The sequence below is a fragment of the Moschus berezovskii genome, chromosome 9 (assembly GCF_049115385.1).
Source record: "Moschus berezovskii isolate FMDL1 chromosome 9, NW_MosBer_1.0, whole genome shotgun sequence".
In the NCBI taxonomy this organism is placed as follows: domain Eukaryota; kingdom Metazoa; phylum Chordata; class Mammalia; order Artiodactyla; family Moschidae; genus Moschus; species Moschus berezovskii.
In genome coordinates, this window is record NC_142468.1 from 79056854 (window position 1) to 79070649 (window position 13796).

A 13796-nucleotide genomic window follows, 5' to 3' on the forward strand; every position below is an offset into this window, starting at 1 on the left:
CAGTTCAGTTCAGTTGCTCAGTCATGTCCGACTCTTTGCAACCCCATGAACTGCAGCACGCCAGGCCTCCCTGTCCATCACCAGCTCCCAGAGTCCACCCAAACGCACGTCCATTGAGTCGGTGATGCCCTCCAACCATCTCATCCTCTGTCGTCCCCTTCTCCTCCTGCCCTCAGTCTTTCCCAGCATCAGGGTCTTTTCAAATGAGTGACAGTTACAGATAATAACCCATTGAATCTAACAAGAATCTAGAGTTCCTGTTGAAATTAAATAAATAAATAAATAGATAAAGGTGAAAGGAAACCTTTTGGAACAGCAGAATTTTAACTGACAATTATAGAATGAATGGTAGAGCTGGAAAATCATCAATGCATACTAATACTAGAGGATAAAAGTTTGATGAAGGACAGGAAATTTACATAGTCTCCAAGTATCTCACTATGAGATACTAAATATAATCACAAAGGGAAAAAATGCTAACTTTACAGAGAAACATCTGGCATACACCACCTTAACCAAGTGATCAAAGTTAACATCACCAATAATTAGGTGTATCAACAAGTTGTACCTCCAAATACAAAGTACTAAGAAGAACGTGGTATTATTTCTGCAATAATCATGCCACAATGCTTATCACTGTTAGGGAAATAGGGGAAAGTCTTGTTCAGGCTTCAGAAGCAGGAGAGCAGCCCTCTGACCTGTGTGGATACTACCTGGATTCCATGCCTGCTGGCAAGCACAGCGCACTTCAGATTAGAAAGGGAAAGGGAGTTCGTTGTGAAATTCTTGAGCCCCTGATGGTCTGGGCAACCCCCGTCCCCTCTCTGGAGGATTTAAAGAAATTCTGTAACTCATAAGGTGAAACCAATCTTTCCACATTGTAGAAAGATTAAAGTAGAACCATACCGCATTTATGCACACAAACTGATACAAAATGATAATGATATCAGCTGTGGCCTAGGATTATAAGCAGGAGCCCCGAAACTGCGATTTGAAGTCTCACTGGTGGGTGGACGCACCATGCTCCCCTGGACCCTTTCCTAATTGGGCCTCCAGGTTGCTGTTAACAAGGGACTTTCTAGCACTGTTCAAGTCTGGATGTAGCTCAGCCCAATTTGGTGATGTATACACTGTTACTTCTCTCTATTGTTTATATTTCTTTCCAAATTATCTTTCCTCTATAAAATATTGAAATTGTTTATGTGTGTAACAATGGTTTCTTTGGCTAACGAATCCTTTGAATTGAAAACAAAAGTAAAAAACTTTTGGCAAAACAATCACCCATCTTTGTCTATAACATCGAACTCCTTTTGTCTTAAAACTTCTTTAAAGGTTTGTTCTTTCTGCCTCCCAAGGCTTTTAAAAATTTGTGCTATTGCATATTCTGTATATTATGACTTACATATTTAATTAAAAATAACTCTATTCCTCTAAGAACTTACATTTCTGCTCTGAAATATGGACTAATAAAAGCTGAATTAACAGCCTAAAATATTTTAATCTATAAAATAAAAATTTCATATTTAGTAAGTAAAATAAACCTGGGAAGCAGCACTTCTATTACTCTTAATTTTATACAAAAGACTAAAAAGTAGAGCAAATGATATTTCCGGCTGAGACTAAGGTTTCCTTACTATTGTTGATAAAAAAAAAAACTATATTGTGTGAAAGAATAACATTTCTAGTGGATACTCTCCTTAAACCTTAGATTAAAAAAAAAAACAAACAAACCCACACATAAAACTATTTAGAAACCAAAAGTGCCCCAAAAATCTATTGTCAGCCCAATCATGCTACTTAAAATGGCTTAAGGAACCCACATCTCACACCCAATATATAAGAATAATCTCACCAAGGGCACCATAATTCTTCTTTATGTTTGACTGCGACTTTTCAAGGACCCCTACTAGGATAGGCTATCAACATTTACTTTGAGATTTTACTGTTTTTTGCTTCCAAGGCTGACCAATTTCTTTCCACTGTTTCTTTGGATATAATCAGATTATATTTAAATTTTAATGGCTGAAGAGTCAATCTGTCCTTGAAGATTATTTTTACATGGCTACACCTCATGCGAAGAGTTAACTCATTGGAAAAGACCCTGATGCTGGGAGGGATTGGGGGCAGGAGGAGAAGGGGACAACAGAGGACGAGATGGATGGAAGGCATCACCGACTCGATGGACATGAGTTTGGGTAAACTCCGGGAGTTGGTGATAGACAGGGAGGCCCAGGCATGCTGCGATTCAAGGGGTCGCACACTACTGAGCGACTGAACTGAACTGAACTGATTCTGATATATGATGTACCTAGAAAGCAATCTTATACCCTATTTCCAAATTATTGCTATTAATAGAAGAGATGAGGCATGCCCCAGCTCTCATCAGTCGTGTTCGACTCTTTGTGACCCCATGGACTGCAGCATGCCAGGCTTCCCTGTCCCATCAACTCCCGGAGCTTACTCAAACTCATGTCCATTGAGCCAGTGATGCCATCCATCTCATCCTCTGTCATCCCCTTCTCCTCCCAGCTTTCCTATATCAGCAATAAAAACTAAAGGAGAGATTCACTATCAACATAACTCACCATACTTCTTCTAATATAGTTGATAGCCTTTTTCATATCCATGCCAGACCAGTTGTTGAGCATATAGCAGATACAGGAAGCACAGTATACAAATCGCATGTCATTTTCACTGCCTTCAGGTACTGCACAGAAACTGAAAGAACAATATGATTTACTATACTGTAATTTGTTTATTTGTACAGGGGGCTGTTTAGAGACAACCACTTCATGTTTTCACTCACAGAAAAACCTATCTCTAATAATGGATTTAAAAATCACATACTACTTGTATTGATCAGTAAAGAATAGGACTATTAACTTGAATGATATAAAACGACCCCTAAATCATCACTCTGCTCCAAAGTTCTGGTGTCTGGGTAGCTTAACCCACGATCGCAGCTACTCCTCTCCAGACGCCACCACTTCAGAGTAAGTTAATCTGCTCTCAGCCATGGAAAGCTGTGGCACAGTGGTCTGAGAATTCATGAGAGAAACAGGAGCAGGTGATACCTGGGAACTGTTAGTTTTGCCTATGTAAAATTTCTTCTCACTGTATACATAGATAACCAATATGATAACTGATCATATTGTTTTAACTTTTACCTATAATTAGTTTTAGAGAAGTATATAATAGTGTTTCATATCTATTCTTTTATTTATAAACAAGTGTAAGATAGCAGTAACCAAAGACTATACTGAAATACTGAGAAATTAGTGACATGTACTTGCTGAGTTAAGTATTTAGTTTTATAGTATTTCCAATTAACATCAATTTATCTTACATGTTTCCATTAATTTTCCCCTCATCAAGAGCAGTGTTTTTAAAATAATGACAGGAAAACAGAGACAATAGTAGACATAACACAGATATAATATGGCAGGATTTGTGTGCCAAGTTTTTTCTTTCGACAGAATCACTACTGCTTTATTACTTCCAAGATTTAAAAAAATGCTTCACATTAAAACTTTTTTGTTAGACCCATGACTCAAATCATCAAATATTAATGAACTCACTTCTTTTTCTAACCTTTAAAAATATCACAGAAACTACCTACACTATAATATAATATTCAACATTCATCCCTATTTCCCTCTATAACCACCTTAAGGCATAAAAGTTTAGACTAAGCAAACTTTTAAAACATTGAGACTAAATGTATGTCTGCTTCAAAATGTTAATTTTTTACCCAGAAGGTAAATTAAAGTAGATCCTAATCCTGAAACTATTAAACCACTTATTTATGGATCACTTACTGTCTTCTTAAAAAAAAAAAAGAAATAAAAATGGAGTTCTATTATTGTGATTATTTTTATTTTCATTCACATAAGAAATATTTCATTGATCAGGCATTTAAACCGTATTATACAGTGAACTTTTAGGTGGCTGGAATAAGAATTTATGACAAATTCTATAGGTCTACTATAGTACTATATTCATTTTTAGTTTCAAAAGGTTTTTCTTTTAAAAAAAAAAAAAACAAAACAGGAGAGAGAGAGAGAGAGACAAGTAACCAAAAATGACCTGTACCTTCCATCTTCTAGCTGAAGGGCTCTCAAGCCTGCTAAGCAAGCTTCTTTATTTACCCGGCTTAGGTCGTCTCCAAGAATAATTAGGCATGAAAGGCCAGTGTAGGTCATTGCTATGTGGCCACTATCGTAAGGATGAGCAGTTCCGGGATTCTAGATTCAAAATTAATATAATGTTAATTAGAAAACTGAAATGAAATCTTACTCCATTATACAATTTGACAAGAAGTTTCAGTAAACAGTAAAATCAAACGTTTTTACTGACTTGTATAGACATCTGGTAGAGAAAAATAAAACTCAATTTCATGTATGTCTCAACATAAGTATTACTGCATACTATCCAGGCACGTAATTTTAAAATTTATCCTCAAGATTTATGGAAGTAGATCTGATATTCAAATAAACCAAACTATTATTTAAACATTCCATTTGATCAACCAGATCAATTATAATTTAAACCTTATAAAGTTAGAAAAGCATGTAGAAATAATTATTTTATGCCATGCAAATTCAAATTGAGTACCACAGTAGTAATTACCATTTAAAAATAATACAAAACAATATAGTTGAAAAATTTTTTCCTATTCTCATACAGTTGAATTATTTGACTTTCTAATAACATTAACACTTAGAATAGCAAATAACAAAAAAATGCAAAGGCTTAAGATAGTAACATTGAAAAATTCTCTAGAATAAAATAATCTAACTTTTAAAGTTTAGATCCCAAATGAGTATTGACTGTAAAGTGTTTTGTGAAGACTGTTAGACTAGTAATTGCCCAGGCAGAGCTGGGGAGTCAAACTAGGAAACTCATATTACCAAAATACTGAATTAGTTTCACTGATTTGATGGTTCCAACAAAACTACAAAAGTTATCAAAAATCTCTTAAGGTTTATGAAATATGTGACTCCTTGTAGGAAACCTTGTAGACTCCAGTGGGCACAGACATAGATAAAATTAACTTAAAAACTTATTAAAATAAAAGTAAAAATGTAAAGCCAAGTAACTTAAGATAGCACAATACACAAAGCACTTAAAGTTTTATAATTATTTTCAAATAGTCAATCCTATTAACTAGTTATTTTAGAAAGCTAATTTCACTTTAAAAATGCAAAATTTCACGTTGTATTAATTTATCTCTGTTAAGAAAGTTTTGACAGACTAAGAGCACATTTTAAATTCATCTTTCTCATAGGCTTTCCTTCTGTTTTAGTTGGGCTCATCAATAACTGCTTCAAATACCTGAATAACTGCTCAAAATACTACAAAGTTAAAATGAATCTTATACAAAGATTTTGGTTAAAATAGACTCCACTGCTTTCTACAATAAATGTTAACCTCTACACTACTGAAAGGCATCAAATCCTGGCTCTATTATTCCCTGGCTTGCCTCATTCTGAAAAATGGAGATATTAGTATCCACTTCACAGGGTTACTGTGAAGATTAAATAACGTTACTGTCTATACAGATGCTAGTTATCTTACTGATGATGCAAGTGCAAGGCAAATATCAAAAGGGCCACTACTTCTTCAGAGTCAGAACCCAAGGGTCTTAGAACCACCAGTGACTTAGTCAGAACACTTACCTGCACACTGACCTTCTGCAGTTCTTTACAGAATAAGTTTGCAAGGTGTTCAAGTACGCTCTAAACCTGTGCTCGCCCCACCTATCCAGTCTTACTTACACAATTCCTTACATGGTCTCACAAATGCGACAAGCAAATCTTCGTTGTGGTATCTCTTTCATTCTGAGTTCCTCCTTAGAACTTAAGCTCTAATATGCCTGAATATTCCATTCCACATTTATAAATGACTTCTCAGAATTCTTTTTTGGATGTTGCTGTTGTTCAGCTGCCAAGTCATGTCTGACTCTCTGAGACCCCACGAACTGCACAATGCCAGGCTTCCCTGTCCTTCACCATCTCCCGGAGTTTGCTCAAACTCATGCCCAGGAGTCAGTGATGCCATCTCATCCTGTCGCCCCCTTCTCCTCTTGCCCTCAATCTTTCCCAGCATCAGGGTCTTTTCCAATGAACCGGCTCTTTGCATCAGTTGGCCAAAGTATTGGAGCTTGCTTAAACTAAGTATCTGCTACATTAAAAGCTCTGTGGCGAATCCAAACATAAATCAAACATACACCTTAATCTTGAAGGCAGAAGAGAGGTCTATTTGAATAAGTACAGTACAAAACAGGATGCAATAAGTGTCATGATGGAAATGCAATAATATATGGATAAAAGATTTTTTTCTGCAGGATGAGAGAAGCGTGGTCAGGTACAGATGAAGAGGGGGCTTTAGGTAGGAGGAAAAGTAAAAATAAAGCAGAGAAGGAAAAATCCTGGCTATGCAGTATGTGTTAAGGACAGTACACAGTTTCAAAGAGAATATGGGATTTGTTGGAAGAAAAACAGTGAGAAAAGAGGGTTGAGAGGCTCCATCAGTGTTTCTTAAAACGTGTTCTATGGCCACCAGCGGCCCTGGTCATTTTTCAGGTAAGCCAATGGCCTACAGGTGGTTTTAGAAGAAACATTGATGCTATTATTTTATTTATAGACTATATTAGGAAATTTCATTGCTCTCTCAGGCTCTCTGGTTTCACCCCTCTCCTGGATCCTCAGCCACCACCCTAACAGACAACTCGCGGGCCCGTATGATTCCACCAGAGCCTCTAGCTGCTTCTGTCATTTAACATTCAGATTAATGCAACACAGAATGGAGTGGGACCCAGCTTCCCGAGAAAATGCCTAGGTCTTGATGAATTAGGGCCATAAATGGGTGTTAGGAGACTCTGTGAACCAAAGGCAAAAAAGGTTTCTTCTTAAACTTTATTCTTGTTATTTCAAATATGCTTTGGGAGTGGGGTGAGGAAAGGAAATTGTTTCCTTAAAGTAATGTTATCAAAGAACTGTTTTACTCCAGTAAGTGTAGGCATACATCTGTACAGGGTATAGTCCTGTATAACGGTCATTATTATCAGGGCCATGACTTACAGATATCCTGTCCATTATGACTAAATGCACAGTTATCTCTATTTAGCACTGGCTTAAGTTGCAAAGTATTTTATGCATCAGATAAAAAGAACAATTTTTATGGATCTTTTTTCCTAGATTCTCTAATAAAAGCAATGAGCATACATGATTGAAGATACTTAAGCAAAGTCATATGACTTTCACATAGGCATGCTTGTCTACAGCTTAAGGCAAAGGAAGAAAGCAGAAGTGGTGCCTCTGTCAAATCATGTCACCTCCTCCAAAATCACTGCTATTTATTCCAAAATTTTGAAGCAGAGTATGGAAAAACTGGTAGCATGCCATTTACCTTCAGTTTGGAACCAGATACAAATCTTGATGTACTCAGTGTAGCCAGATATTGGCTTGTAACCATTATATAGCAGGCTGATCCCATCGAGGAAAAAGTTTCTATTTTGTGAGGTCTTCTTCCACAAAATGACGAAGCTTTTCTCTGCTTTCTATTGTAGAAAAATACTTTGTACACAGAAGAAATACCTACAAAAGCTTGTTTGGGGTCTACCTCTTTGAAGAAGAAAAAAAGCTTCTGTCAGGACTCACAGATTTTCTGCACCTGCCTGTACTAGTACCAAAGTCCTGCCGGAAACCTTGGAGACAACCTGCCTTTGTCATGAAGGTCATCATAATTCATCCCTATGTGGGCCTCGAATCAGTGCCTTAGCAAGAATGTTTTCCTTCATTCCTAAGAAGTGTGAACCACATATAAAGTCCCACTGTAACACATGGAAGGTTTCTCAGAGAACAAATGTACTCGAGTACTTTAGTTCCATTTTCTCCAGGAAATCACTAATAATCTGTACACACATGCAGGTGCAATAGCAACAAAAACATAATTTTTTTAAAAATAGGAATTCCTGTGGGTTTATATACTGTGCATTATCTCAGGAAGTAAGGTGGGTATAGCTTTCCGTTAAAAAGTTACAGTTCATAAAACACATTGATTCAGCTACACTAAAACTTGGAAACCTGGCTCTATTACTTTCTTAGTTTTCTTACTAAAATCTCTACACTCCCCCTCTCTTTCCTCCTAATCCAAACAGAACTAACCTTTGATGGATTGAATGGAATACCCAGGTATGAAGAGCCTCGGAAACCACAGCGATCTAGATTTGATCCTGGAAAATAAAAACATGTACCTTATTTTCACACAGATTCTAATGCAGTTCAATTATACAATCTCTCAGAAAAAGCATATTTTAGTTCCAAAGCTTTGTCACGATCTCCATTTTCATACTAGTAATGCTGAATGTCTGCTCTCAGAGGTTTACGCGGATTTCTTCATTTAATTTCCAAACCAGTCCAAACCAAAATATGACTTCCCACCAGATACTTTTAATTTCAGCCTATGTCACTGAGTCCAAAATGTTTTCCTACCTTTTCTGAATGACGATTTTTCATGTGATCAACATATTCAACCTCTCATGCTACAGAACCGAAAGCAGACGCACTGATAATAAGTGACACGTTCAGAGTACTAGCTGGTTAGCAACACAAATAGTCCCAACCAACGTCTTTTAACTTTAACTCACAGCTTCTTTACAGGGGAGAAAGGTTTAGGCATAAACTGTTCTACAGCTGCGGAAAATAAATGTACTTTACATTTTAGGATTAGATAGTCCTTCATTCTAAGTACAATGCTTTGTACAAAACAAGACTGAAGTTAGAACTTGGTATCTGCTTATTCAGAGCATGTTTAATCACACAGATATTTTTCCTACCTAAAATGTTTTATTTTTCAAGATATCAATGGAATATAACTGGGAACCTAAGAAAGAAAATAGCTACCATGAAAAGGAATTCTTGTGCACTACTGATGGGAATGTAAATTGTTGTAGCCACCCAAAAAATTAAGACTAGAACCACCATGTGATCCAGCAATTTCATTTTTGGGTATATATATTAAAATGGCATCATTATATCAAACAGATTATCTGTACTCCCATGTTCACTGCATTATTCACAATACCCCAGACATGGAAACAACATAAATGTCCAACTATGGAGGAATGGATAGGAAAAAATGTGAGGTATCTATAGACAAATATATATGTCATATATATATATATATGTCACACACACACACACAAGGGAGTATGACTCAGTCATCAAAAGATGGAAGTTTTTCTTGCAACAATATGGATGAGCCTAAAAGGCATTCAGTTCAGTTCAGTTGCTCAGTCGTGTCTGACTCTTTGTGACCCCATGGACTGCAGCATGCCAGGCTTCCCTGTCCATCACCAACTCCCAGAGTTTACTCAAATTCATGCCCATTGAGTCAGTGATGCCATCCAACCATCTCATCCTCTTTTGTCCCCTTCTCCTCCCACCTTCAATCTTTCCCAGCATCAGGGTCTTTTCAAAGGAGTCAGCTTTTCACATCAGGTGGCCAAAGTACTGGAGTTTCAGCTTCAGCATCAGTCCTTCCAATAAATATCCAGGACTGATTTCCTTTAGGATGGACTGGTTGGATCTCCTTGCAGTCCAAGGGACTCTCAAGAGACTTCAACACCACAGTTCAAAAGCATTTAGCGCTCAGCTTTCTTTATAGTCCAACTCTCACATCCATACGTAACCACTGGAAAAACCATAGCCTTGACTAGACGAACCTTGCTGGCAAAGTGATGCCTTGAGAACCTCATGGACAGCATGAAAAGGGCATCACACTAAGTGAAATAAACCAGGCAGAGAAAGACACACAGTGCGTGCTCTTACTTACACGCAGTGATCCAAACAAGCTGGGCTCAGAGAGAAGAGAACAGCAGTTGCCAGGGCTGGCAGGGAAGATGTTGGCCAAGAGATACAAACTTTGAACTGTAAGGTGAATAGGTTCTGGGGATCTAATGTACATACAGCATGGTGATTGTACTGAACAATACTCTACTGTATCCTTGCAAGTTAATAAGACCTTAAATAGCAGAACTTAAATTTTATCACCACACACACAAAAAGGTAATTTTGTGAGGGGAATGGAGCTGTTAACTAACCTTATTGCGGTAATCATTTCACAGTATACACGTACATCAAATAATCATGCTATACACCTTAAACTTACATATATGTCAGTAATATCTCCAGAATATTGGAAAGAAATTTAAAAATATAAACGAAAAAAATGGTCATAACCACATTAAAAAGATAAGTGTGGTTTTAAGAACTAATAGAAAATCGGCAAGATAGAAGGTAGGAATGTCATACCGACAGACTGTATATGCATTGTTATTTAAAAAAAAAAAATCAAGCCGACAAACTATTTACAATAGCTAGAACACGGAAGCAACCTAGATGTCCATCGACAGATGAATGGATAAAGAAGTTGTGGTACATATACACAATGGAATATTACTCAGCCATAAAAAGGAACACATCTGAGTCAGTTCTAATGAGGTGGATGAACCTGGAGTCTATTATACAGAGTGAAGTAAGTCAGAAAAACAAATATCGTATATTAATGAATATATATGGAGTCTAGAAAGATGGTACTGATGAACCTATTTACTGGGCAACGATGGAGATGCAGACATACAGAAGAGACTTATGGATGTGGGCGGGAGGGAGGAGGAGAGGGAGGGACGAATGGAGAGAGTAACATGGAAACATGGACACTACCGTGTGTAAAGTGGATAACCAATGGGAACGAGCTGTATGACTCAGGGAACTCAAACTGGGCTCTGTGACACCGGGGGGATAGGGGGAAGCAGGAGGGAGGCTCCAGAGGGAGGGGACACATGCATACCTATGGCTGATTCATGTTCATGTATGGCAGAAACCAACACAATATTGTAAAGCAATTTTCCTTCAATTAAAAACAAGTAAGTTAAAAAAAAATAAGTTTGGGGAAAAAAATCAAGCTGACTTAAAAACTGGTTCTGAGGTGAGGAACTAGTTTCACATCCCTTCTGACTGATGCACGACTAATCATAATTGGTTTCAGGTCCTAGACACTATAACAGGGCTTCCCTCGTGGCTCAGCTGGTAAAGGATCCGCCTGCAATGCAGGAGACCCTGGTTCGATCCCTGGGTCGGGAAGATCCGCTGGAGAAGGGATAGGCTGTCCACTCCAGTATTCTTGGGCTTCCCTCGTGGCTCAGAGGGTAAAGGATCCACCTGCAATGTGGGAGACCTGGGTTCGAACCCCTGGAGAAGGGAAAGGCTACCCACTCCGGTATTCTGGCCTGGAGAATTCCATGGACTGTACAGTCCACGGGGTCGAAAGGAGTCAAACACGACTGAGTGACTCTCCCTTTCACACTCTTCAGTTTTATGTCTCCTGAAACACTTACATCAGTAGCTTATACATCAATTCTCTAAGCAATTTAGGAAACTTCTTCCCTAAATTTAAAACTCTGCACCAAGAATCTTCCCCTATTAACAACAACAAAAATCACTTAAAAACGAATACTATCTAACGCTGATAATGATTTTGATCAACATGGTTCTCTTACTTTTGCTAAAGACTTTTAAACTGGTAAGCCATTGAAGACTTGTTAATACACTGTGAGGCATAAAAAGGCTCATACCCTTTGACTTGGTAATGATGCAGATGAATATCCACTCCAGTAACTTCAAATATGAGATGACCATATGCACAGAAACACTCAGGGTATTATTTTGATGGTAAAAATTTTGAAGTGACACAAAAGTCCAGTGGGTTAAATATATAACATATTGTATCTACTCAAAGAAAAGCAATGTATTTACTCTATTAAAAGCAATGATTTGGGAAAACTGCATAGTAACACAGAGAAATATACATGATCAAGTTAAGAGAAAAGCAGGATACAAAAATATAAGTGTATTATGCTTATAATTAGGTGAAGTGTACTTATCATCAAAGCTTCAAAGGGAATAAATATTTTGTGGGATATGAATAAAGATGAATTTTGTCTTTATTTGTCATTGTTGTAATCACAAATTACCACAAGTTTAGCAACTTAAAACAACACTCATTTATTGTCCCACAGTTCTGTAAGGTCAGAAGTCCAAGGTAGGTCTCCCCAGGCTAAAATAACTATTTTATGTTGTAGGGCTACATTCCTTATTGGACGTTCTGGGGAACAATTTGCCTCTGAGTTCATTTAAGGTTGTTTGGCAGAACCAAGTTCCTTGCAGTTGTAAGACCAAGGTCTCTATTCCCTTGCCAGGTGTCAGCTAGGGCACGCCCTTACCCCGCAGAGGGCACTCTTGCCATTTCCTGCATCTGGGCCCCTGTATCTCAGAATACAGCAATGGGCCCAAATCCTTCTCATGCTTAGACTCTCTCTGGTTTCCCCTTCTGCAGCATCTCTCTTGTCCTCCTTCCCCGCAGTTTTCTCTTTTGTCTTCTGTAATAAGGGCTTATGTGATTATACTGTGACTGTATGTATAACAGCCATAGACAACCTCCATGTTTTAAGATTAACTAGTTACCAACCTTAACTTCATCTGCAGCATCTGTAGTACCCAGATCAGCGCTTGACTGGAAAACCAGGGAACAGGAATTACGGGAGGAGAGGAGGTGACATATTCAGAATTCTGCCTAATACTCTTTCCATACTCCAAACTGGAAGTAACATTGTGTTTTTTGAATTAAAAATAAATTATCCCTTCCTTACCAAGCTAAGAGTGCCTTTATCCTTGTAGTGTCATTTGTTTTAATCCATCTTGAATTGGGTGAGGGGCAATGTTAAACAATATATTTTCCTAGATCCTATATTTTATCTGAACCCTAAAATGCTTTACTATTATTACTTAAACTTTTGCAATCAGCTTTTTCTTTTTTCCCTTTGGATTGCCTTTTTAAAAGTTGTCCTTTCAAGCTGACAGTTCTCTATGAAAATCAAATCCTATTTCTACTTTTGATGAAAGAAAGCTCTGATTCCATGTTTCAGGTCTGAGTTTATACTTTCCTTAAGAAACCTTCTGGGGCCCCCACTAAGTCAATTTCATAATGAGGCTGATATATAGTATGGGCTTAATAAAGGAAAGTTTCTTTAAAATAAATATATCTTTTCTTCCATTTTCAAAAGGGAGTACACATCATCTTAAAAAATTCATCAGGCCATTCTTTCTGGTTCCTGTCAAGATTTGTCTGCTACTGTGAATTCTTTTATAATCCTATTTATGATAACTATTCAAGTATAAACATGCAATTTATTCCAAACTTACAACTGAATGCATATTCAGGATAAAGTTTAAACTTCTTTGGAGGGTTTTAGATAGCGCCCTCCAGTGTTCCTATTCAGTACTAGCAAATAAAATGTGGTCTGGCTGATGAACATTATCAAGGCTAGTTCGGAAAAATGTAGATGCTTTTGAGTTGTAACCTCGGCCCACATCAAAACCCTCAGAGTAGGGCCTGAATTAATACATATAAGAAAGAAAAATAATCCCTGCCTTATTACACAGCCAGAATTGAGAACCACTGACTTGGTGAATATATCCATAAAGTCAAACTAGTTTACCTTGTTACATGGAAGTAGCTTAGACAGCCATGCATCATAAAAACCCAGATTACTTAAAAAATGAAACTGGGTCAACAGAAAGAAAAAGGAGCATCAGCAAAAATGGGCACACGAAGGGGTGCAATATACATATGGGTATTTATGTGTGAATATGCAGCTGTTGTCTAGTCACTAAGTCATGTCCAACTCTTTTGCAACCCCATGGGTTGTAGCCCACCAGGCTCCTCTGTCCCTG

General features: G+C 37.5%; 2 protein-coding genes across 5 annotated transcripts in view; one reads left to right on the forward strand and one right to left on the reverse strand.

Annotated features, from left to right (window-relative positions):
• The window catches only part of LOC129562658 (MAM domain-containing glycosylphosphatidylinositol anchor protein 2-like), an 89298-nt gene extending 81118 nt beyond the window's left edge, over positions 1-8180 (forward strand). The window contains exon 5 of the transcript XR_016038251.1: positions 7571-8180. The gene's annotated coding sequence lies outside the window, so the exon portion shown is untranslated. The remainder of the gene's footprint in view (positions 1-7570) is intronic.
• PGGT1B (protein geranylgeranyltransferase type I subunit beta) overlaps positions 1-13796 on the reverse strand; it is a 55661-nt gene that overhangs the window by 22507 nt on the left and 19358 nt on the right. For 3 of the 4 annotated variants that reach the window (XM_088839858.1, XM_055436035.2, XM_055436036.2), the window contains 3 exons: positions 8169-8236; positions 4093-4244; positions 2586-2718 (listed from right to left, as the gene is read on the reverse strand). In XM_088839858.1, coding sequence (XP_088695984.1) covers positions 2586-2718; positions 4093-4244; positions 8169-8236 — 353 coding nt within the window. Of the gene's footprint in view, positions 1-2585; positions 2719-4092; positions 4245-8168; positions 8237-11638; positions 12495-13796 lie in introns of those variants that run through there. The other variant, XM_055436039.2, reaches the window with a different exon arrangement.